Genomic DNA, 26,644 nt, shown 5'->3' with positions numbered 1-26,644 from the left:
CTGTTTTGTTTTCTTTCTAATTGTTGTCACCACAGATATATTTTAAGCATGAAGTAACCCTGTCACATTTGTGTACGCTGGTGACTTCTGTGACACAAAAATCTGATTGGCTGTCCCCATGGTTAAATCTTTGAAGTTAACATTCAGTCTACAAATTCAGAAGGGATAAAGCGATAAGAGATGACAGGTAATATATTTGTTCTATATATGTTTGTAGTTTGTTGTAATTTATTTTTAAAGTTACATTTTACTATTAGATTGGATGCAATTAGCCCTTTTGATTCAAGATTGAATTGTATTAGCATGAAAACAGCTAGTATCTTTACAAGAATACATCAGAAGATATAAAAAACAGTCCAAAAGTCAAATATATACTTATTATTTTTTGCTTGCAGAATTTACTAAAACAACTTAACTGTTTGTTTCTCTATGCAATTTTAGTTTTAGATTATGTTTTTTTTCTATTTGTCCTATATTAACTTCTAAATGTATATTCTTGTGCATTTGTAATTTTCTACAATGCGTTTACTTTTGTTACCAAAAACATTCATAAAGAGGTAAAATTCTTGAAGTGTCAATACCATAATCATGTTGTTTTTTTAAAATTCTCATATACAATTGCCTTTTCTTAGGAAAGTATTGGTGACATAGTATACGTTTCATACACAACTTTAGACCACAAAGCTGATGATATGCTTTAAAAGGAAGCTATCATGTTGTACAGGCAGTGTGATTTGTGGACAGCACAGTATAGAGAAGGAAAGGTTGAGCAGAATGATATATAGTTTGTTGAAAAAGATTCAGTATAACTAATATTTTATTCATTGAAATCACTTGTATTCAAATGCATATGAGTCCAGTGGGTGGTCCTATTCAGTGATTGGCAGTTATCTCTGCATGCACATACAGGGAAGACTGTCAATCACTGAATAGGACCACCCACTGGACTCATATTTTTATTTATTTATTTTACTCACTTATATATCGTCATTAATTCCACAGCACTTTACAGAGATTATCATCACTGTCCCCATTGGGGATCACAATCTAAATTCCCTATCAGTATGTCTTTAGAGTGTGAGAGGAAACCGGAGAACCCGGAGGAAACCCACGCAAACACTTTTTACAAACACATATCCCAATAGACACCAAGTATTTTCATGAATAAAATTGAATTTTTGCTGAAACTTTTCCCATACAAATGTACATCAATCTGATCAGCTCCATATTTTCTATATCACCTTGCCTACAGAACAGATACCATTTTTAATAAGACAGGTTTCCTTTAACTTCAGACTCTAAAGAGAGCACATTATTATTATGGAGCTCAGCCTTCCACTTTGCATAATTTTCACACTATATCTGGAGCAGGTTCATTAATTCTCTTGAATATTTAAACGGTGTAAACTCAAATTAGATAGTCTGAAATTGCACCAAAATTATAGTAGTGACTCCGAATTATGTATTTGATAATACATACATTTTATATAAATAAATACATTTAAGAAAATACGTAATTAATCAGTATAAAGCTAGACATGCTTTTTGCACCAAAACATATAACATTTTGTCACATTTTTTATGTGATCAATCACATTAGTAGCAAATCGACCCCTGTAGGTAAACATACACAGTCCATAAAAAGCCTCCTCATTATGAAAACAGCTTTAACATAAAATTCCTAATGTTCAATGTCACATTTTTCTCTGAAATAGTTTCACTGATTATTCAACAGTATAGTACTCAATAAAGTAATTAACCGCCATGATTTTCAGAGTAGCAAATTTATTTTAAGATATTAATGTTTTGCTATAAATTTTGGGTTACATGCACGTATAATTACACAGGTCTACAAAAAAAAAAATTCAAGTGCCACGTTTTTTTTGAAGGAATTTAGGATATTTTGAGGGTGCTGAATTAAAAAATCCCATTTCTTTTGCTGAATTGGTTCTAGTTTTTGACATAATTCATCCATGAAAATAATGCATTCCCCCACTGCGACTTGTGTGTGATAACAAATACAATAGCTACAGATCTTTTGACTTTTTTTTGACTCTTTAACAGTGTCTTAGGTAATGAAATATCACATATAATTATTTTGTATTCCAATTTATAGGCTTACAATGCTATAAAAGCGACATTTTGAAGCCAGAATTGTACTGTAATTAATTAACTATGAAATATCTCAGAAACTAGAGCCAAGATCTTGCAAAACCGAAGTCATATTCTTAATCAGCACTATAAACTTAATATAAAATCCTTGAGACATCGCTGGCACCAAAATCACTGTATAACAGTGTTATCATTGTTGCCATAAAAAATTTTTTTTTATAGAAAACAGATCATATAAAATTAGTGAAATGGTCTAGAGTCTTTTATGTGTTTGTATGTATTTTGGGTATAGAGGTGTAGTGTTAAGTTTATTCTTTCAATGGTTTATTTTATTATTACTATTTTTGAATTAGAGTATGTGCACACGATGCAGAAATGAAGCAGAAAATTTCTGCATCATTACTGCATCTCCCTGGCAGAAAAAACGCATGCGGATTGTGCATGCGTTTTTCCTGCGGAATACATGCGGATTCACATGCGTTTCCGCATGTGAATTGACAAGAGCTTTCCAGGCGATTTTAGCTTCACCTGGAAAGTGCTTGACAACTAGGTTACACTATATAAATCCATGCAACCGGCATGGATTTATATAGTGTGACCCGAGAGAGTGGTAAAAATAAAAAATAAATATATACTTTACCCTCCGATGGCCCGCGCTGTCCTGCTCACTCCGTTCTCCCTCGCCGGCAACTTTGAATTGAAAGACCTGCCGACGTCAGCGTCACGTGACCCGTCACATGACTCTGACGTCAGCGCAGGTCCTTCAACTCACTGCAAAGTGCCGGGAACCAAGCAGGAGCGGTGCGCGGGCCGACAGAAGGCAAGTATACATTTATTTTTTATTTTATTTTTTTTTTACAGATTTTTTAATGGTACCTGGGTGTGGATGAGACTCTCCTCTCCTCCACACCCGGGTACCATCCGCACATTAGAACGCGCCAATTACGCAAGTACAGATGCAGTCTTGCGGAATTGGCGCGTTCTAATGCAAGTCAATGGCGGCGAAAACGCCGCGTTTCCGCAAAATTAATGGACATGCTGCGGATTTTTGAGCGCATCATGGGCACAGCACATGCGGATTTCAATTGGGGAACATTGCTGCCCTTCTACCATGCGTTTTTAATGTGTTTCCGCGGCATTTACGCAGCTGCAAAAATGCCGCGGAAGCGCAATAAAAACGCATCGTGTGAACTCAGCCTTATATCTGCATTCCTCAAGTAGAATAAGTAAATGTATCCTCTCTGTAATTTGACCAATTGCTGAATGTGCTACTCAATGTATTCTCTCTTCTGCTAGGGTAGTATTTTACTTGAAAAATATTGGCCTTAAATTGGCACTTATCTTACGTTAAAATAATAGTCTTTATAGACAATGATAAGGTGATATCATGGAGTATAAATACAAGTTATAAGTACTACTTATGTGATAAGACTTGGAAAATGTTGAAAATGTAGAGTAAAAATGTAGAAATATGACAGTATATTCAAGGAAAGAGTGATAAATTCAAAAGCATCAGCATTTAACTATTGTGATCTGTCCACAGAATTAATCAAAATGAAGCTTATTCTTGTATGGATCTGTCTTATTTCAAAAACCTTTCTATTTCCAGTAAGTATATACAACAAATGTATCTATACATTATATTTCTTTAACTCCTATGACAGCCAGTGCCCACAAAGCACGAAGTAGGTATGTATATTTCATAATTGAGCTCTTAAGTAGTGATGAGCGAGCGTGCTCATTTAACCCTTTAAACGAGCACGCTCGGGTACTCGCCGAGTAGTTTCGGCGTGCTCGGCTTCTCTTTTTAATCAGCTGCATGTGTCGTGGCTGATAGACAGCTGTCACACATGCATGGATTGCCTAAAAAACAGGCCGATCAAAAAGAGAAGCCGAGCACGCCGAAACTATTTGGCAAGTACCTGAGCGTGCTCGTTTAAAGGGTTAAACGAGCAAGCTCGCTAATCACTACTCTTAAGTCTAAATTGGACAACATGATGGCTCAATGGTTAGAACTGTTGCTTTGCAGAGCTGGGTTCCTGGGTTCAACTCCCACCAAAGACAACCTGCAAGGAGTTTGCATGTTCTATGCTTGTTTGCATGGACTTCTGTCAGGTGCTCTGGTTTCCTTCCACACTCCAAACACATACTGATAGGAAATTTACATTGTGAGGCCCAATGTGCACAGTTAGGCTGTGTGCCCACAATGCATTTTTTAAGCCTTTCCTCAGAGGCAAAAAAGCTGCAGAAACGCTTAAAAAACGCATGGTAGAAGGCCTGCCATGTTCTCCAATGATAATCCGCATGTGCTGTGCACATGCTACGGAAATTTCCGCTGTGGATTATCATTGCGGAAAAAAACGCAGCACTACCAATTATTTTGCGGAAGCGCTGTGTTTTCGCTGCCATTGACTTGCATTGGAACGCATGGAATCCGCATCACTGGATCTGTACATGCAGAATCCAAGCATTATATGCAGATGATACCCGGGTGTGGAGAAGAGGAGACTCTCCTCCGGACCCGGGTACCATAGAACCTGTGAAAAAAAGAATAAAATAAAAAATAAATATTTTATTTACCTTCTGATGGCCCCCAGTCTCAGTCATAGTCATGTGACGGCAGGTCCTTCAGTGTACCGCGAGCTGCCAGCAAGCCAGGACGGAGCGAAGCAAGACTCCTGGGGCCATCGGAAGGTAAGTATAGATTTATTTTTTTGTTTTGTACCATTATTTAGGTGACAGTATATATAAATCCATGCCTTTTGCATTTATTTATATAGTGTGACCAAGTTGACAAGCACTTTCCAAGTGATGCTAAAATCGCTTGGAAAGCGCTTGTCAACCCGCATGCGTAAATGCAAGTGAAGAACGCTTTACATCCGCATGTCCCTGGCAGGAAAAACGCATGTACAATCCGCATGCGTTTTTTCTGCCAGGGAGATTTCCAAGCGATTTTAGTATCACTTGGAAAGGACTTGTCAACTTGGTCACACTATATAAATCCATGCAAAAGGCATGGATTTATATACTGTGACCATAAAGAATGGTAAAAAGAAAAAAAAAAATCTATACTTACCTTCCGATGGCCCCCGGAGTCTTGCTTCGCTCCGTCCTGGCATGCTGGCAGCTCCCGGTACACTACACTGAAGGACCTGCCATCACATGACTATGACGTCAGCGCAGGTCCTTCAGTCCACCGCGAGTTGCCGGCAAGTGAAGACAAGGAGACCGGGGGCCATCAGAAGGTAAATATAACATTTATTTTTTATTTTATTCTTTTTTTCACAGGTTTTATGGTACCCAGGTCCGGAGGAGAGTCTCCTCTCCTCCACACCCGGGTACCATCCACACATTGGAACGCATGGATTCTGCATGTACCAATGCAGTGATGCGCAATCCATGCGTTTCAATGCAAGTCAATGGCGGCGAAAATTCAGCGCTTCCACAAAATAATTAGTAGTGCTGCATTTTTTTCCGCAATGATAATCCGCAGCGGAAATTTGCGCAGCATGTGCACAGCACATGCGGATTATCATTGGGGAACATGGCAGGCCTTCTACCATGCGTTTTTTAAGCGTTTCTTCAGCGTTTTTGCCGCTGCGGAAACACTTAAAAAACGCATCGTGGGAACACAGTCTTATAATGATGTCTGTAAAGTGCTGATTAATATGATGCTGTTATATGATCTAAACATAATTAATCAGTACATTCTCATGAAGAGTATTTGGTGCATTTTTTCATGTTGAATAAATGTAGCGTATTAAAGTTTGAGTAAAGAGTATGAGATTTATACAAATTTCATGACCACCATGCTTTTCTTTTAACATGGTAGATACTGACCTACAATGTGATTTTGCATTCCACAACATGCCAATTTCTCTTGCAGTAATTGTTTGCTATATGTAGATTTTTCCCATAGACTTGAGATGTGGAAATTCCACAGATTAAAAATGAATATATCATATTTTTCGGACTTTAAGATGCACCGGACCATAAGACGCAATCAAAAAATGTGGTCATAATGCACTGTTATGGTGGGGGGTTGCTACTGACACTGTTATAGGTTTAATGTCCCTTAATTCTGTACTAATATCCTCCATCCTGGTATAAATATATTCCCCCATTCTGATATGCATGGCACCCCCATCCTGGAATGCATGTCACCCCCTTCCTGATATGAATGGCACCCCCCATACCCTTCCTAGTATGCATGATCCCCTGATCCCCATCCTGTCATGCATGGCATCCCCATCCTGGTATGCATGGCATCCCCATCCCCAACCTGGTATGCATGGCCCTCTAATCTCCATCTTGGTATGCATGGCAACCACATCCCCATCACGCAGCACACAAAAAAATTAAAAAATTCTACTCACCTCCCCTCTGCTCCAGAGCTGCATCCTGTTCTGCTGCCAGCAGCTGATCTCACCATGTGAGCAGCACATGACGTCCCTGCCATGCACCCTTACATGCTGAGATTAGCTGCCAGAATACTGTGGGCGTGGGGAGCCGCAGTCACGGCTCCTGCACTAGGTTGGCATGGGAGTGGGGAGCAGTGAATATTCATTCTCTTTAATAGCGGGCGCAGTGTTGGCTGCAGCAGGCGGCTCCTGCCTCCTGTGCTCCGCATAGTGGGGAAAAAAAGTATTTGATATACTGCCGATTTTGCAAGTTTTCCCTCCTACAAAAAATGGAGAGGCCTGTAATTTTTATCGAAGGTACACTTCAACTGTGAGAGACAGAATCTTAAAAAAAAATCCAGAAAATCACATTGTATGATTTTTACATAATTACTTAGCATTTTATTGCATGAAATAAGTATTTGATTCAATAGGAAAACAGAACTTAATATTTTGTAGAGAAGCCTTTGCTAAGCCTCTCCAGGACCATGAAATACTTCTTACAGAGCCACTCCTTAGTTGCCCTGGCGGAAAGGAGGTTGACCCCATCCATCGTCCGTTCAATATGATGCAGCTGTCCTTTTACAGAAAAGCACCCCCAAAGTATGATTTTTCCTCCACCATGTTTCACGGTTGGGACAGTGTTCTTGAGGTTGTACTCATCTTTCTTCTTCCTCCAAACATGGCAAGTGAAGCTGATACCAAAAAGGTCTATTTTGGTCTCATCTAAACACATGACCTCCTCCCATGCCTCCTCTGGATCATCCAGATGGTCATTGGTGAACTTCAAGCAGGTCTGGACATGTGCTGGTATGAGCAGGGGAACCTTGCATGCCCTGAAAGATTTTTAATCCATGAAGTTGTAGTGTGTTACTAATGGTAATGTTTGATACTGTGGTCCCAGCTCTCCTGACCTTTCTTACCCCATGAGGTGAGATCTTGCATGGAGCCCTAGCTTTGCTCAGTGCATTACTTTACTAATTCCCCTCTTCCAATCTCAGACCACATCCTTCTTTTCTTCTCTGTCAGGAGCTGTCTCCACTCCCAGAATACCCCCACTTATCACACATACAGAAATCTATGTGCTATCAATGCCCAGCAGCTGATTAACAATATCCAGTCATCTTTAGCGCCCATTTCCTTCCTCTCCTGTCCAGACTCAGCATTGTCACATTGTAATAATACATTGTAAAGTGCCCTGGATGAAGCAGAAATGGCTACATGCAGAAATACCTGACACAGACAGCAGCAACCATGACACTCACTGCAAACACATTTTCTCCAGCGCTGCTCAAAGTGTGCCAAGCGTCTGTGGAGAAAATTACTTTCAGCAGAAGACTTCATTCACTATAAGCTCATGCTCAAAACTTATAACTCTGCTCTACATCTGGCCAAGCAAGTCTAATTCATCACTCTTATCAAATCTCTAGCCAATAATCCAAAATGACTCTTCAAAACCTTCTACTCCCTCCTGAGCCCTAAAGTACAGGGCCCAGTCACCAACCTCAGTGCTGATGATCTGGCCACTTATTTCCTACAAAAAATCAGCCACATCCATCAGGACATTTTTGCACGATTGTGCCTGGATCCCCTTCCCTCCTCAACCTCAAGCTCCGTTCCCATCATCGAACCTGTCACAGAAGAAGTGACCAGGCTCCTTGCTTCTTCTTGCCCTACAACCTGCACCAGTGACCCAATTCCCTCACATTTCCTCCAGTCCTTCTTCCCAGCTGACATTACCTACCTAATTAAAATGTTTAACCATTCTCTTTCTACTGGTATATTTCCCTCTTCATTCAAGCATGCCATCATAACCCCTTTACTTACCCCTTTACTTAAAAAAAATCCCTTGACCAGAATTGCGCTGCTAACTATAGACTGGTCTCTAATCTTCCCTTTATCCTACCTTATCGTTAAAACATAACTTTCAAGCGGCATGCTCGCTGTCTTGGGGTCATATTTGACACAGAACTTTCCTTTTTTTCCCTATATCCAATCACTTACTAGTTTAAGTTACCTGCATCTTAAAAACATCTCCAGAATCCGACCTTTTCTCACCTTTCAAACTGCAAAAACACTTACTGTCACTCTTATTCATTCTCGTCTGGACTACTGCAATTCTTTACTGACCGGTCTCCACAGTATCCAAACTTTTTCCTCTCCAATTCGTCCTGAATGCGGTAGCCAGGGTTGTATTTCTGTCCAGCCACTTCACGAATGCCTCCACCTTGTGCCAGTCATTACACTGGTTTCCCATTTGCTACAGAATACAATACAAACTTATCTGTCTCACCCACAAAGCTCTTCACAGTTCTGCACCACGCTATATCTCATCCCTCATCTGTCTATCGCTGCACATGTGCCCTCTGTTCTGTTACTTATCTAAGACTAACGTCCTCCATAATCCGAACCTCACACCTCCAAAGACATACTGATCGGGAATGTAGATTGTCGACAGTGCCTATAATGTCTGTAAATTGTCTGAATTGTAAAGCGCTGCGGAATATAGTATGTTGGCGCTATATAAATAAAAAGATTATTATTATTGCCTCCGTCTCCAAGTATTCTCTCGTGCTGCGCCAATGTTCTGGATTGCACTAATCCAAATGATCTGACTAATATTTAGTTCCATGTTTTTAAGCATACTTTAAAAACACATCTCTTTAGACAAGCCTATCACCTCAGCTCACTAACCTAACTCTCCCCTGTTCCCTCATTCTAAATGTTAATCATAATCTGCTCCCTCCTATTCATCTGTCTCCACATCCTCCATGCACCCAATAGCATACGGTAACTGAACTTAGACAGATACTGGCTGATGACTGGCTCATGTAGCTTCATATGAAAATTCTTATTCATTATAAATATGGCTGAACCATACATAACAAGCATGTTCTTCCAATTGGCTCCCCCCTATTTCCTTATAGATTGTAAAATAGCGAGCAGGTCCCTCACTCCTCCTGTAACTACACTGTGTGCAGAATTATTAGGCAAGTTGTATTTTAGAGGATTATTTTTATTATTGATCAACAACTATGCTCTCAATCAACCCAAAAGACTCATAAATATCCAAGCTTAATATTTTTGGAAGTTGGAGTGGTTTTTTTTTTAGATTTGGCTATCTTAGGAGGATATCTGTTTGTGCAGGTAACTATTACTGTGCCGAATTATTAGGCAACTTAAAAAAAACCAAATATAATCCCATCTCACTTGCTTTTTTTCACCAGGTAAACCAATATCAGTGCACAAAATTTAGAAATAAACATTTCTGACATGTAAAAAAAAAAAAAAAAATTAGTGATCAATATAGCCACCTTTCTTTATGATGACACTCAACAGCCTTCCATCCATAGATTCTCTCAGTTGCTTGATCTGTTTTCGATCAACATTGCGTGCAGCAGCCACCAGAGCCTCCCAGACACTGTTCCGAGAGGTGTACTGTTTTCCCTCCCTGTAGAACTCACATTTTATGATGGACCACAGGTCCTCTATGGGGTTCACTTCGGGTGAACAAGGGGGCCATGTCATTATTTTTTCTTCTTTTAGACCTTTACTGGCCAGCCATGCTGTGGAGTAGTTGGATGCATGTGATGGAGCATTGTCCTGCATGAAAATCATGTTTTTCTTGAACGATACCGACTTCTTCCTGTACCACTGCTTGAAGAAGTTGTCTTCCAGAAACTGGCAGTAGGTCTGGGAGTTGAGCTTCACTCCATCCTCAACCTGAAAAGGTCCCACAAGTTCATCTTTGATGATACCAGCCCATACCAGTACCCCACCTCCACCTTGCTGAGTCGGAGTGGAGCTCTCTGCCCTTAACAGATCCAGCCTCTGGCCCATCCATCTGGCCCATCAAGAGTCACTCTTGTTTTATCAGTCCATAAAACCTTTGAAAAATCAGTCTTAAGATATTTCTTGACCCATTCTTGACGTTTTATCTTATGTTTCTTGTTCAAAGGTGGTCATTTTTCAGCCTTCCTTACCTTGGCCATGTCCCTGAGTATCACACACCTTGTGCTTTTTGATACTCCAGTAACATTGCAGCTCTGACATATGGCAAAACTGGTGGCGAATGGCATCTTGGCAGCTTCACGCTTGATTTTCCTCAATTCATGGGCAGTTATTTTGCGCCTTTTTTGGCCAACACGCTTCTTGTGATCCTGTTGGCTATTTGCCATGAAACGGTGATCACGCATCAAAAGTTTGGAAATTTCAAGACTGCTGCATCCCTCTGCAAGACATCTCACAATTTTGGACTTTTCAGAGCCCGTCAAATCTCTCTTCTGACCCATTTTGCCAAAGGAAAGTAAGTTGCCTAATAATTAAGCACACCTTATATAGGGTGTTGATGTCATTAGTCAACACCCCTCCTCATTACAGAGATGAACATCACCAGATTTACTTAATTGGTAGTTGGCTCTCAAGCCTATGCAGCTTGGAGTAGGACAACATGTATAAAAAGTATCATGTGATCAAAATACTCATTTGCCTAATAATTCGTCACACAGTGTATTGACCTATGTGTTAGTTTGTATTGTATTTATTGTCTGTACATGTCCCCGCTTAATTGTAAAGTGCTGCGGAATATGTTAATGCTATATGAATAAAAATTATTATTATACTGAACATACAATATGTGACCTAAGTATAGCCAAAGAGTTCTAAGTTTCATTGATATATTTCATCTGTCACTGAATGAAAATGTAAGAAAGAGCAAGGTTTGCTTTAAACAAATCTAGGACAATGATTCATCTTCTCCGATTATTAATAATAATTATAATTATTATTATTACTAGATGGTGGCCCGATTCTAACGCATCTGGTATTCTAGAATATGTATGCGGCCGACCGGGCGCAATCAGCAGAACGTTGTTTAAATTTGGCGCCAAAATCGTTGATTGGTCGCGGCCGGCAACTGCGACCAATCAGCAAAACGGTGTTTAAATTTGGCGGCAATATCGGTGATTGGTCGCGGTTGACAGCCGCGACCAATCAGTGAACTGTGTTAGTGAGGACCGGAGAGCTTGTTTAAATTTGGCGATAAAATCGATGATTAGTCGCGACCGCAACCACTCAGCAAAACGGTGTTAAAATTTGGGTCCAATAATGCTGATTGGTTGCGGCCGGCGACCGCGAACAATCAGCAGAGCGGTGTTTAAATTTGGCGCCAATGTCGCTGATTGGTCGCGTCTGGCAACCGCGACAAATCAGCAGAGGGGTGTTTAAATTTGGCGCCAATATCGCTGATTGGTCGCGGCCAGAGACCGCGACCAATCAGCAGAGCTGTCGTGGCCGGCGACCGTGAACAATCAGCAGAGCGATGTTTAAACTTGGCGCGAATAATGCTGATTGGTCGCGGCCGGCCGCCGCGACCAGTCAGCAGAGCATTGTTTAAATTTGGCGCCAAAGAGTAGAGCGGTGTTTAAATTTGGCGCCAATCAGCAGAGCGTTGTTTAAATATGGCGCCAATCTCGCTGATTGGTCGCGGCTGGTGCCCGCGACCAATCAGCAAAGCAGTGTTTAAATTTGGCACCCATAATGCTGATTGGTCGCGGCCGGCGACCGCGACCAATCAGCTAAGCGGTGTTTAAATTTGGCGCCAATAATGCTGATTGGTCGCGTTGTGGCCGTGACTAATCAGCAGAGCGGCATTTAAATTTGCCGCCCATATCGCTGATTGGTCACGGCCAGCAGCCGCGATCAATTAGCGAACTGTGTTAGTGAGTACTGGAGAGCGAGATTAAATTTGGTGCCCAAATCGCTGATTGGACGCAGGCAGCGTCCGCGACCAATCAGCACAGCAGTGTTTAAATGTGGTGCCAAGATCACTGATTGGTCGCAGGCAGCGGCCGCGACCAATCAGTACAGCGGTGTTTAAACTTTGCGCCAAGATCACTGATTGGTCGCGGCCGCTGTTTAAATTTTGCTGTAAAATGGCTGATTGGTCGCGGGCAGCGTCCGCGACCAATCAGCACAGCAGTGTTTAAATGTGGTGCCAAAATGGCTGATTGGTCGCAGGCAGCGTCCGCGACCAATCCGCACAGCAGTGTTTAAATGTGGTGCCAAGATCGCTGATTGGTCGCGGCCGCTGTTTAAATGTGGCGCCAAAATCGCTGATTGGTCGTGGGCAGCGGCCGCGACCAATCAGCACAGCGGTGTTTAAATTTTGCGCCAAGATCACTGATTGGTCGCGGCTACTGTTTAAAATTTGCTGTAAAATGGCTGATTGGTCATGGGCAGAGTCCGCGACCAATCAGCACAGCAGTGTTTAAATGTGGCGCCAAAATCGCTGATTGGTCGCGGGCAGCGTCCGCGACCATTCAGCACAGCAATGTTTAAATGTGGCACCGAGATCGCTGATTGGTCGCGGCCGCTGTTTAAATGTGGCGCCAAAATCACTGATTGGTCGCGGGCAGCGGCCGCGACCAATCAGCACAGCGGTGGTTAAATTTTGCGCCAAGATCACTAATTGGTCGGCCGGCGACCGCGAATAATCAGCAGAGCCCTGTTTAAATTTGGCGCCAATAATGCTGATTTGTCGTGGCCGGCGACCACGACCAATCAGCAAAGCAGTGTTTAAATTTGGCACCCATAATGCTGATTGGTCTCGGCCGGCGACCGCGACCAATCAGCTAAGCGGTGTTTAAATTTGGCACCAATAATGCTGATTAGACGCTGCCGGCGGCCGCGACCAATCAGCGGAGCGTTGTTTAAATTTAGCGCAAATCTCGCTGATTGGTCACAGCTGGCGGCCGCAACCAATCAGCACAGCGATGTTTAAATTTTGCGCCAAAATCGCTGATTGCTCGTGGCCGGCGGTCGCGACCAATCAGCAGAGCGGTGTTTAAATTTGGCGCCAATCTCGCTGATTGGTTGTGGTCGGCCGGCGGCCGCGACCAATCGGCAGCGCGTTGTTTAAATGTGGCGCCAAGATCGCTGATTGGTCACGGCCGCTGTTTAAATGTGGCGCCAAAATCGCTGATTGGTCGCGGGCAGCGGCCGCGACCAATCACCACAGCGGTGTTTAAATTTTGCGCCAAGATCACTGATTGGCCGCGGCCGCTGTTTAAATTTTGCTGTAAAATGGCTGATTGGTCGCGGGCAGCGTCCGCGACCAATCAGCACAGCAGTGTTTAAATGTGGCGCCAAAATCGCTGATTGGTCGCGTGCAGCGTCCGCGACCAATCAGCACAGCAGTGTTTAAATGTGGCGCCAAGATCGCTGATTAGTCGCGGCCGCTGTTTAAATGTGGCGCCAAAATCGCAACCAATCAGTACAGCGGTGTTTAAATTTTGCGCCAAGATCACTGATTGGTCGGCCAGCGACCGCGAACACTCAGCAGAGCGGTGTTTAAATTTGGCGCCAATGATGCTGATTGGTCGTGGTCGGCCGGCGGCCGCGACCAATCAGCAGAGCGTTGTTTAAATGTGGCGCCAAGATTGCTGATTGGTCACGGCCACTGTTTAAATGTGGCGCCAAAATCGCTGATTGGTCGCGGGCAGCGGCCGCGACCAATCACCACAGCGATGTTTAAATTTTGCGCCAAGATCACTGATTGGCCGCGGCCGCTGTTTAAATTTTGCTGTAAAATGGCTGATTGGTCGCGGGCAGCGTCCGCGACCAATCAGCACAGCAGTGTTTAAAAGTGGCGCCAAAATCGCTGATTGGTCGCGGGTAGCGGCTGCGACCAATCAGCACAGCGGTGTTTAAATTTTGCGCCAAGATCACTGATTGGTCGGCCGGCGACCGCGAACAATCAGCAAAGCAGTGTTTAAATTTGGCACCCATAATGCTAATTGGTCGCGGCCGGCGACTGCGACCAATCAGCTAAGCGGTGTTTAAATTTGGCGCCAATAATGCTGATTTGTCGCCGCTGGCGGCCGCGACCAATCAGCATGGCGTTGTTTAAATTTGGCGCAAATCTCGCTGATTGGTCACGGCTGGCGGCCGCGACCAATCAGCAGAGCGGTGTTTAAATTTTGTGCCAAAATCGCTGATCGCTCACGGCTGGCGGCCGCGACCACTCAGCAGAGCGGCATTTAAATTTGCCGCCCATATCGCTGATTGGTTACGGCCGGCGGCTGTGACCAATCAGCACAGCAGTGTTTAAATGTGGCGCCAAGATCGCTGATTGGTCGCGGCCGCTGTTTAAATGTGTCGCCAAAATTGCGAACTGTGTTAGTGAGTACTGGAGAGCGAGATTAAATTTGGTGCCCAAATCGCTGATTGGACGTGGGCAGCGTCCGCGACCAATCAGCACAGCAGTGTTTAAATGTGGTGCCAAGATCACTGATTGGTCGCGGGCAGCGGGCAGCGGCCGCGACCAATCAGTACAGCGGTGTTTAAACTTTGCACCAAGATCACTGATTGGTCACGGCCGCTGTTTAAATTTTGCTGTAAAATGGCTGATTGGTCGCGGGCAGCGTCCACGACCAATCAGCACAGCAGTGTTTAAATGTGGTGCCAAAATGGCTGATTGGTCGCGGGCAGCGTCCACGACCAATCAGCACAGCAGTGTTTAAATGTGGCGCCAAAATCGCTGATTGGTCGCGTGCAGCATCCGCGACCAATCAGCACAGCAGTGTTTAAATGTGGCGCCAAGATCGCTGATTGGTCGCGGCCGCTGTTTAAATGTGGCGCCAAAATCGCTGATTGGTCGCGGGCAGCGGCCGCGACCAATCAGCACAGCAGTGTTTAAATTTTGCGCCAAGATCACTGATTGGTCGGCCAGCGACGGCGAACACTCAGCAGAGCGGTGTTTAAATTTGGCGCCAATAATGCTGATTGGTCGTGGTCGGCCGGCGGCCGCGACCAATCAGCAGAGCGTTGTTTAAATGTGGCGCCAAGATCGCTAATTGGTCACGGCCGCTGTTTAAATGTGGCGCCAAAATCGCTGATTGGTCGCGGGCAGCGGCCGCGACCAATCACCACAGCGGTGTTTAAATTTTGCGCCAAGATCACTGATTGGCCGCTGTTTAAATTTTGCTGTAAAATGGCTGATTGGTCAGCACAGCAGTGTTTAAATGTGGCGCCAAAATCGCTGATTGGTCGCGGGCAGCGTCCGCGACCAATCAGCACAGCAGTGTTTAAATCAGCAGAGCGGTGTTTAAATTTGGCACCAGTAATGCTGATTAGTCGCAGCCGGCGACCGCGACCAATCAGCAGAGCGTTGTTTAATGTTGACGCCAATAATGCTGATTGGTCGCGGCCGGCGACCGCGACCAATCAGCAAAGCAGTGTTTAAATTTGGCACCCATAATGCTAATTAGTCGCGGCCGGCGACCGCGACCAATCAGCTAAGCGGTGTTTAAATTTGGCACCAATAATGCTGATTTGTTGCCGCTGGCGGCCGCGACCAATCAGCGGAGCGTTGTTTAAATTTGGCGCAAATCTCGCTGATTGGTCACGGCTGGCGGCCGCGACCAATCAGCAGAGCGGTGTTTAAATTTTGTGCCAAAATCGCTGATTGCTCACGGCCGGCAGTCACGACCAATCAGCAGAGCGGTGTTTAAATTTGGCGCCAATCTCGCTGATTGGTCGTGCTCGGCCGGTGGCCGTGACCAATCAGCAGAGCGTTGTTTAAATTTGGCACCAATCTCGCTGATTGGTCGCGGCTGGCGGCCGCGACCAATCAGCAGAGCGGCATTTAAATTTGCTGCCCATATCGCTGATTGGTCACGGCCGGCGGCCGCGACTAATCAGCGAACAGTGTTAGTGAGTACTGGAGAGCGAGATTAAATTTGTTGCCCAAATTGTTGCCCAAATTGTCCGCGACCAATCAGCACAGCAATGTTTAAATGTGGTGCCAAAATCGCTGATTGGTCGCGGCCGCTGTTTAAATGTGGCACCAAAATCGCTGATTGGTCGCGGGCAGCGGCCGCGACCAATCAGTACAGCGGTGTTTAAATTTTGCGCCAAGATCACTGATTGGTCGCGGCCGCTGTTTAAATTTTGCTGTAAAATGGCTGATTGGTCGCGGGCAGCGTCCGCGACCAATCAGCACAGCAGTGTTTAAACGTGGCGCCAAAATCGCTGATTGGTCGCGGGCAGCGTCCGCGACCAATCAGCACAGCAGTGTTTAAATGTGGCGCCAAGATCGCTGATTGGTCGCGGCCGCTGTTTAAATGTGGCGCCAAAATTGCTGATTGGTCGCGGGCAGCGGCCGCGACCAATCAGCACAGCGGTGTTTAAATTTTGCTTCAAGATCACTGATTGGTTGGCCGGCGACCGCGAACAATCAGCAAAGCAGTGTTTAAATTTGGCACACATAATGCTAATTGGTCGCTGCCGGCGACCGCGACCAATCAGCTAAGCGGTGTTTAAATTTGGCGCCAATAATACTGATTTGTCGCCGCTGGCGGCCGCGACCAATCAGCGGAGCGTTGTTTAAATTTGGCACAAATCTCGCTGATTGGTCACGGCTGGCGGCCGCGACCAATCAGCAGAGCGGTGTTTAAATTTTGTGCCAAAATCGCTGATCGCTCACGGCTGGCGGCCGCGACCACTCAGCAGAGCGGCATTTAAATTTGCCGCCCATATCGCTGATTGGTCACGGCCGGCGGCCGTGACCAATCAGCACAGCAGTGTTTAAATGTGGCGCCAAGATCGCTGATTGGTCGCGGCCGCTGTTTAAATGTGGCGCCAAAATTGCTGATTGGTCGCGGGCAGCGCCCGCGACCAATCAGCACAGCGGTGTTTAAATTTTGCGCCAAGATCATATTGGTAAGGACCGGGGAGCAGAATCGTATTGGTGAGGACCGGGGAGTGGCGCTGCCTGTGCGGCTATTTCCGCTGCGAGAAGCCGGGAGATGAGCGGCTGCTCGCAGCAGAAGTATCCCGACCGGCAGCGCCGCTCCCCGGTCCTCCCTAGACACCCTAGCCGCATGGAGGTCAGCGGCGCTGCCGCTCGGGGTCCTTCTGCTGCTAGCGGCCAGGAGTTGAGCGCCTCGCGCCGGTCATCTCCCTGCTGCGTCGCCGCTGACCTCCGTCCTGCAGATGAGCCGCTAACGGCCGCCATCTTTTTCTCAAATCCCGCGTCGTTGATTGGCCACGGCCGGACCAATGAGCGACGCGGGATTTCCTGGACAGACAGACAGACAGAAAGACAGACAGAAAGACAGACAGACAGACAGACGGGACAAGACTATTATATATATAGATTATAAAATGGGCTGTTGCCTTTATTGTTGGAATTATTAGGTTGTGTTGACACAAAGTGGAATTATTTGACCTGTATACAGTATATAGCTATGAATAAGATTACACAATGGAAAATCTGCAAGATGCCTTTAAATCTTCCCTGATTTTTTTTAATTGTTTTTTGGAAATTATAATCACAACCTTTCCAATGTACTGCAGTTCCACTTTGGATTTCCATTTCTGAATCCATAACTACTATCCAGTTAATCAATTGTGTGTAAACCCAGCTATGGTTATCGTCAGGATAAGTCACCAATATCATCCAATAACATCTCTTCTCTTCTTTGCTTTGTTTTTTTTTTTAACTTAAAGGTCCAGTCTCCCGATGTAGATGATACCACAGCATGTCGTGCGCAAAACCCAAAAGTAAGCCATTCATGTAGTATTATAGTTTAAATCAGCTACGATAAAATGTAGATTGCCAAAAGCAACCAATTAACGTCCAAACTTCATTTCCCCAGATGTTATTTTTTTATATCTGTATTTGTGTACCTACTTTCATCAGTGGTCTGTTTCAATTCATGGCCATCTTTGTTACAATCATAAGGCCGGACTCAGACTGCAATGCCTGTACTGAGCACGAATTTCCAAAGCCAAACTTCCAGTTTCATAATTGGTTATGAAGCTGTAAGTTTGGGTTGAGACCCAAGGTCAGTCCATGCATTGCTGTCCGTATACGGACCATATAATATACCTGTCTGTACCCAGCCTTAGGAAGATATGAATGTAAATATTTTTAATGGCAAGTTAATCATACCTCTACATACCTCAACAGATGCTGAAGGTATAGCTATAGGAGGATTGTAAAGCTGGTGATACATATGAGATCACACAAGAATAATATCAGATGTTAGTTAAACTAATTCAATCTGTCAGTGATCTGTAGATAAATAACTCACATTTGCAGAGCCAAACTAGAAGAAAAAACAGATTTCAACTGGACCAGTTTTTTTTTAACATTTAAGTCTATGGAAAACGAATCCATTAATTATCCATCTGTTTTTCTTTCATTTGATGATTATCAGTTTTTTGCTTACTGGATCATTTTCAAATGAAAGAGAAGGGATGGCTATTTAACGGATCCATTTTCCATAGACTTCAATGTTAAAAAAAGGATCCAGTAGAAATCACTTTTTTTTAGCTGGACAAAAAGTTGTGTCTCCACAACTTTTTTGTGAACAGATTGCTGCTATATCCATTCCGGATGATTACTGGACATGTAAAAAAGCCTAGAAAGAATACACAATGCAAAATACCAGATAAACACAAAATAATTAAGTTTTATTTGAAACAGCACTTATAGGGCCAGACATTAAAGGGAACCTGTTATGTCCAGAAATGTGTTTTACCTTTGGAAATAGTGGTAATTTGCTGGTAAAAAAGTGTTTAAATCATATACTGTATATAATCAGATTACTGGATCAGTGGCCACAGGGAGAAAACCAAGTTTTATTCCCTCTGCAGCTGCTCACTTCCAATCATTTACTACATTGTGAGGGAACTATAATCACTTTCCAGCACATTGATTGACAGTCAGCTCTGCAGTGTGTGTCAGATGAAAATGTTTCCTTTAAAAAAAATTAAATAGAGCACAAATCCTTCAATAATATCAGTGGGGCTGCACCTTAATAAATACCCCGTCCCAGACCCTCACATGAAATAATAATAATTACCATGGGTCCTGATACAGATGTATACTTAATAAGATAGCAAATAAGAGCACACAAGTATACCAAAAGCAAAGTAGCAACAGCAAGTGAATGCAAAAAAAATAAACCAATACAATACAATAAAACCAGACCAATGAGTCCCCAGGTATGGAGGAGAAAGTCCCGTTATTCGACATGACACACCCAAGCAGAAGCTGCTGAAGAACTCAATAAAAAAATTCCTTCATATTCTCTCTCACTAAGATAACCTAAAGCACATCAATCTGCACTTTGTGAATAAATACTGTACCTCTTTTGTTATAAATACTATTTTGTATTGAATCTTTGAACTATGCTTAATTCTTTCTTTTGTTTTTTTTTTCTTTCTTTTTTTGGTGGGGGTGGGGGATTTCGTCCTTATATTTAGCTAATTTACCAAGGTCGTGATTCCAACAGAGGCATAAATGTCTATATATTTGAATTTCTACCAGAAAGTAAAGAAGCCAAGGTAATTCTATATTATGATTTTTTATACAAATGGAAAATGCTGACATTGGTCAAGAGAATATTTACTAATATAACATTACATAATAATATTAATAACATTATATAATCAATCAGAGCAGTAGCCAGGGCTTGGTTATAGACAAATTTACACAGAGTGAAGAAAAGTGACAACAGGAAGTGCCGCCATATTGGTTCTCACTGTTGAATTAGTATGTACTTTTGATTACAAAGTTTTCTTTTTGGAGAAGCTAATTCTAAACTGACAGCCAATATGGTTGTGCTTCCTTTTGTCACTTGATAAAATGGCAACTACAACAATGCTTTGGCTACTACTGATCTTTAGAATAATGGGGCTTCAGTTTTGCGTTGTATCGACTTTAAAATATTCTCTGTACATTGGCAATGATGGGAATTGTGGCAAGGCCCCCATAAAGGGAATATAACTCTTCTGAAAATCCGTGTACTGTGAAGTACAAGTAACACCGGTGTAGTGTAAAATAGGGAATAGGAAGTGTTAAACTAGCATTGACATACCTTTAATGTCAGAAGCGGTAGAAGTCCCAGCAGTTGGACGCCCAACGATCACAAAGTGATGACATATTCCAGTAATACATCTTTATTTCATGTGATGTGAGTAACTTGAATTTTTGATGTCTATGTAAAATGATCTTTATACAAATCCAAAAATCCGAAAGACATAATATGAAGTGAAGGATGTGTGTGAAACACGTCAGAAAATTGTATTGCTGTAGCTCTGTGAGCATGGACATCCAATAGTTAAGTTAAAATGTTGCTTCTTGGGATATGCAACCCCTTTGGCATTGCTTCAGTGCAAATGGCTAAGAATAGCCATGAACTTTATATTTAATTTGTAATAAAATATCTAAGCTATGCTGATGGAGTTTTACCATTCAAAAAGGTCAAATAGGACCCTCATTTTGAAAAACAAAATGTGTCCTTCCAGATCTGCAACAGTATAATGTTCTGACATGTATGTATCCCACATTTATCCAAACTGCACCTACTAAATGGCCCCCAGTGAGGAACATTGAAAATATCTATTAAAGCACCGCCCCAGCATTTTTATTTTATTTCACTGCTGGAGGGGTGCTTAAAATTCAAGTCCCCTGTCCCTGTCTGATACTCACCTTCTGGCGTTTTCATCTGTTTTTGCTGCCACTCTGGTCCGTTTCCTGTAGTTTGTGACCTGCTGGCTGTACCAGTGTTTCATGGAGTAAGACAGAGGTCACTAATCAATGTAAGTCTATGAGAGCCTTCTTCTGGCCTCGTTCTGGCTCTCATAGACTTGAATTGAGAGCTTGTGATGTAGCTTCTGAGTTCTGACCAGTCAAAAACTCCGCTTACAAGATGGTGCTGTGGGACCAGAAAACTGTGAAACGCCAGAAGGTGAGTATATGACCAGGGGCAGGGGATTTACGTTTAAAGCGCCACTCCAGTGGTGAAAAAAAACAAAATGCTGGAGTGGTGCTTTAACATCTGTAAATACAAATATGTCCCATCTTCTGTCTTCCAAAGAGGTGTAGGTGGTATTTTATTACAGATTGGCATATTTCTTCTGCCTTAACCCCAAATAGAACTTTGTGCAGCCATTTAAGAACTGATATTTTTACCTATATATTGTGTTTCATATGGTCTAATTGAAGGACAGAGTTGAAGACACAACAATGAAGAATGACTTTCCAAGTAACAGAAATTCTCCCATAAGTACAGTAAATAGAGAAATCTATGAAGATACAATCATTCCGACCAATAAACCTGCAAGCATATATGATAAGAAACAGACTCCAGATAAACCTGCAAGCATAAATGATAAGAAACAGACTCTAGATACAAACACTGGAACCAGAGACAACACCCATATGCCTGGTTCAAAGTTTAGCACAGTAGATGCAGGTCAAAATGACATTGAAAGGTATGAAAACACAAGTCTCCTCTCTAACACTACACATGGACTTCAGAAAGGAACGTCACATATTAGAGAGGTGCAGAAGACCGGTGGACATAGTAATCCAGATAATTACTATGTTACTGAAAGAAGTGCACTTCTTGATGTTCCAAGTAAGAGAAACTCTACTAAAACTACTGAAAATGAAGAAAACGATGAAGATACAACTAATCTGATCAACAAACCTACAATCATATATGACAAAAATGACTTTCCTGATACAGAGACTGGTACCAGAGACAGTAGCAGCACACCTGATTTAATGTTTGATACAATTACAAGTACAGTAAGTGTAGCTCAAAATAATAATGAGATGTATGAAGATAGGGGTCTACTTGCCAATGTTACAGAGGGACCTCAGACAGGAATATCACACACTAAAGAAGTGAAAATAAAAGGACACAGCAATGGAGATGATTACTTTGGTACTGAAGGTAGTACACTTCTTGACACCAATATGGGTAATCAAGGACCAAACACAGATTTTCTGCGAAACATTAATAACTCTAGAAATAATATAGGATGTTTTGAATCTGATGGGCAATGCAAGTATCCCCCCAAACCTAAGGAAGATATTTTTGTGACAAAGCCACCAACACAAAAGGACTTGTTCTTTTCAAAAAGAAGTATGGATATGCCCGATAGACACACAAAGGAGGAGAAAAATATCATTAACCAAAAAGTAAAGTCGAGCATAAAAACAAAAAGAACAAACAAGCGTCAAGGTGAAAAACAAACTAAAATAATATTCCAATACAGCAGTGGTAAAAGACAAAAGAGTGGTGGCAAGCAACACAACTACAGACAAAGTTCATCAGAAAGTAGAAGTGACAGTAGTCAAGAATTTGATTAACTGCTGGGATCATTAAAAATGAAAAGTGATAGGAGGCAGTTCTTCTTTTGGTGAACACAGGTCATTAATTATATTTTGTTTTCCAGCTAAATATTTTTCTGGCAATTTACATGTAATAAAAGTCAGAGTCCAATGGGTTCCATGGTAAAATTCAAAATTTGGACACCCCCCCCCTCCATCACACACACATGCTAGCATATTGCTCAGTTGCGTGGGCATTAGTAGCATAGAGTTTGTGTTAGCCCCCGATAACAAAATAGTAGAAAGGCATCCATATAGTAGTATTTATGCCCTGATACAAGTGTAACATATATCGTGTATAATGCATAAATGTAACAATATCTTTGTTTTCTTGATATTGTAGTGATATTCCCCTATGTAGCCCCATACATTAACAACATCCTCCTTGTGGTCCCCATATATTAACAATGTCCTCCTACATGAGCCCCATACATTAAAAATTTTAAAATGGCTCCCATATAGTAATGTCCCCATTTGGTCCCCATATATAAATAATATCCCCCAATTCTGGCCGCCATAAATTAATTATGCCTCCTCTGTGGCCTTCATATAATAATAATGTCTCCAAATTCTGGCCTCAATATATTATGCCCCATATGTAGCCCTCATATTGTAATAATGCCCCCTATTGTGTTCCGTATAAATTATGCTCCCATATGTGTCCACCATATTGTAATAATGTCCCCCATCAATTATGCCCTCCCCTATGTGGCCCTCTTATTGCCATAATGTCCCCCAATTCTGGCCCCCTTACAATAATATTGACCCTTATGTGACCCCCATTGTGCCCAAGTCGTCATCCCCCACAGTGCTCTACTATCTGAAAAAGGAACCCAATTTCTTACTTGTCCCTGCTCCCACACCGAGTGGCACTGTCCTCTTCTTCACTGGCATCATGTAATGACATCATGCTGGTGTAACGTACTTGGCCCATTCTGGTGTCATTACACTGGAGTGCTCTGCAGCTATGGGCCTGTGATAGGCCTGCAGCTATAATGTAAGTGAGAGGCAGGGAGCCAGTGGCCATCTGCTTCACAGTAGTTTTCAACTGGAGGTGTGTCCAAAGAAGCACCTCCATTTCAAAATAGCACTTGCCCTGATGGGCCCATCCTCATCCACTGGCTCTTCTGTGGTAACACACTCTGTGACTGTGATCATTATGCCTCTGTCAATGGGGCGATAAAATAACTGGGACTTTCATAAATTCTAGAAAGGTCTATTTCCCCAAATTGCATCAAGAGATGGCTACTTTCTGTATTAAAAGCTTTTATAATATCATAAAAATATGGTTAATAGATTGAAGAGTTCCATAAATGTATAAAAATGCAACCAATTTTATAATACTTTTGCAGTTGAGGACTACTTTTTGTAGAGTTCGAAGCTTGGTGACCAAGGATCGCAGATGTTCCTACAAATTCCATGTCCCTATTTTAGTGCCCTCAAAATACTGATAACAGCCACATTTACATTTTTACCTGGTCTATAGTTATGCCCCTTATATCATCTACACACTAGACTGTCCTCCCTTTGAGATGTCATAATGTGTTTGGTTTGAAACCCAACTAAATAAGACTATTAGTCAAGACTCGCTAGTTTGACAATTAACCTTAATTGAAAAAATGGTGGTGAAGGGAAGCTCTCTCAAACATTGACCTTTGAGAAAGCATCTTTTTCCACTTTTGTGTAAAAGGTCGTCAGAAAACCTGGGTCCCCACTAGTGATAAGCGAGTATGTTTTATTAACCCTATCGCCGAGTATACTCGGGTGAGCACCAAGTATTTATAGCGTGCTCGGTGATATGTTTGAATCACTCCCGTGTGCATGATTTACAACTGTTTGACAGCTTTAATACATGTGAGGAATGTCTATTTCTTACACATTCCTCACATGTATTAAAGCTGTCACAAAGTCGCATATCATGCCCACGGGAGTGATTCAAGCATAGTCTGGGAGTCCTTCATGTGTTTTTAAGCAAACTCTATGCGGGCTTTCGTATGTCTTGCACTGAGGAGAGGTTTCCGTTGGGCCACTCTGCCATAAAGGCCCAACTGGTGGAGGACTGCAGTGAGAGTTGACTTTGTGGAACTTTCTCCCATCTCTCTACTGCATCTCTGGAGCTAAGCCACAGTGATCTTGGGGTTCTTCTTTACCTCTCTCACCAAGGCTCTTCTCCCACGATTTCTCAGTTTGGCTGGACGGCCAGGTCTAGGAATACTTCTGGTGATCACAAACTTCTTCCATTTAAGGATTATTGAGGTCACTGTGCTCTTAGAAACCTTGAGTAATGCATAAATTCTTTTGTAACCTTGGCCAGATCTGTGCCTTGCCACAATTCTGTCTCTGAGCTCCTTGGGCAGTTGCTTTGAGCTCATGATTCTCATCTGGTCTGACATGCACTGTGAGCTGTGAGGTCTTATATAGACAGGTGTGTGCCTTTCCAAATCAAGTCCTATCAGTTTAATTAAACACAGCTAGACTCCAATGAAGGAGTAGAACCATCTCAAGGAGGATCACAAGGAAATGGACAGCATGTGACGTAAATATGAGTGTCTGAGCAAAGGGTCTGAATACTTATGACCAAGTGATATTTCAGTTTTTCTTTTTTAATAAATCTGCAAACATTTCAACATTTCTGTTTTTTTTCAGTCAAGATGGTGTGCAGAGTGTACTTTAATGAGAAAAAAATGAACTTTTTAGAATTTACCAAATGGCTGCAATGAACCAAAGAGTGAAAAATTTAAAGGGGTCTGAATATTTTCCGTACCCACTGTATGTAAATACATGACTACTATAATAAATCTAATAATATATTGCAGTTTACAAATAGTACATATTAATTTCATGTTAATTGAAATATAATAAAGCATAATGTAATATTGAGACTGGTGTGTCTTGTATTAATTTGTTTTTTAAACCATGTAGTAATCAAATTCAAGTTGCAATCTTTTTCAATTCCTTAGTTTTACTTCATATTTTCAACATCCACTAATTATTCTACTCTTTAAAGTGGCATTTTAATATGACCATGGGACTTTAAAAACAGAACCTAAGAACTTATAACCAGTTAGAAAAGCTCTGATGCTGGAACACTCAGCACTGTTGATTAGAGACAATAAAAGTAACTAGTCTTTCTAAAAATTGACGGACTGAAGAATGGGCACTTTGCAAATAAAAATATTATTCACAGACCTAATAGAAAATTGTTATCATCTCAGTTTTTACACAAACATAATGCATAAAAACAGTATCCTTTATTTAAAGAAGGAATCACATCTATATATCTATATATTTTTTATTGTTTGTATGTGTATATGCATATAATGAAGTGTGAGTGAATTAATATATTCACTTACCGCTGATTTCTCCGGTGTCCAATGCTGTTCTTCTCTGCTTCTCAGTACAGACTGTTCGGATCACACTGTTCTCTGCATGACCTGGAAGCGTCTTTTACAAAGTAAACCTATGGAAAGTCAGAACGAGGCTCCAAAGGCTTTCATTGTAAAAAATGCAGGAAAGGGTTGCTGTGAAACTGCTGGTGGTAGAGTATATAAATCCAGGTTCACACAATAGATTTCTATTTTTAATTTTGTCAACGTGTTTCAAAGTTCATCAGGACAAAAAAACGTTGGCAATGGCAAGTTCATACACTTCTTCATTTGGACAATCATGGATTTCTTTTCATATACATCATCCAATGCGGTGTACATGATACAATGTACAAGGTGCCCTGAAGGTGTCTATATTGGCGAAACTATGCAAAAACTACGAACCAGAATGAATAGACAGAGACACACAATCAGGAATGAACCTGACACACCTGTGGGAAAACATTTCTCAGGACTTGAACACTGTATGACAGATTTAAAAGTCTTAATACTGAAAGATCTTTTCAAGGATGACAGAGAGAGGAAAATTTGGGAATCCAAATTGATAAGAA

General features: G+C 42.2%; 1 protein-coding gene across 1 annotated transcript; it reads left to right on the top strand.

The window, feature by feature from the left end:
• Positions 1–25,559, top strand: LOC141152939 (uncharacterized). The gene is made up of 5 exons (XM_073637591.1): positions 1–187; positions 3,656–3,720; positions 18,024–18,077; positions 19,788–19,868; positions 21,532–25,559. Exons 1-5 carry the CDS (start codon positions 181–183, stop codon positions 22,684–22,686), a joined length of 1,362 nt encoding a protein of 453 aa, XP_073493692.1. The 5' UTR covers positions 1–180; the 3' UTR covers positions 22,687–25,559.
• The last annotated feature ends 1,085 nt before the right edge of the window (positions 25,560–26,644 follow it).

Source organism: Phyllobates terribilis, unplaced genomic scaffold (assembly GCF_046119375.1).
Source record: "Phyllobates terribilis strain yellow unplaced genomic scaffold, ASM4611937v1 Scaffold_1__5_contigs__length_1240528914, whole genome shotgun sequence".
Lineage (NCBI taxonomy): Eukaryota > Metazoa > Chordata > Amphibia > Anura > Dendrobatidae > Phyllobates > Phyllobates terribilis.
The sequence above is the reverse complement of the archived record's forward strand: the minus strand, read 5'-3'. Positions and strand labels throughout refer to the sequence as shown.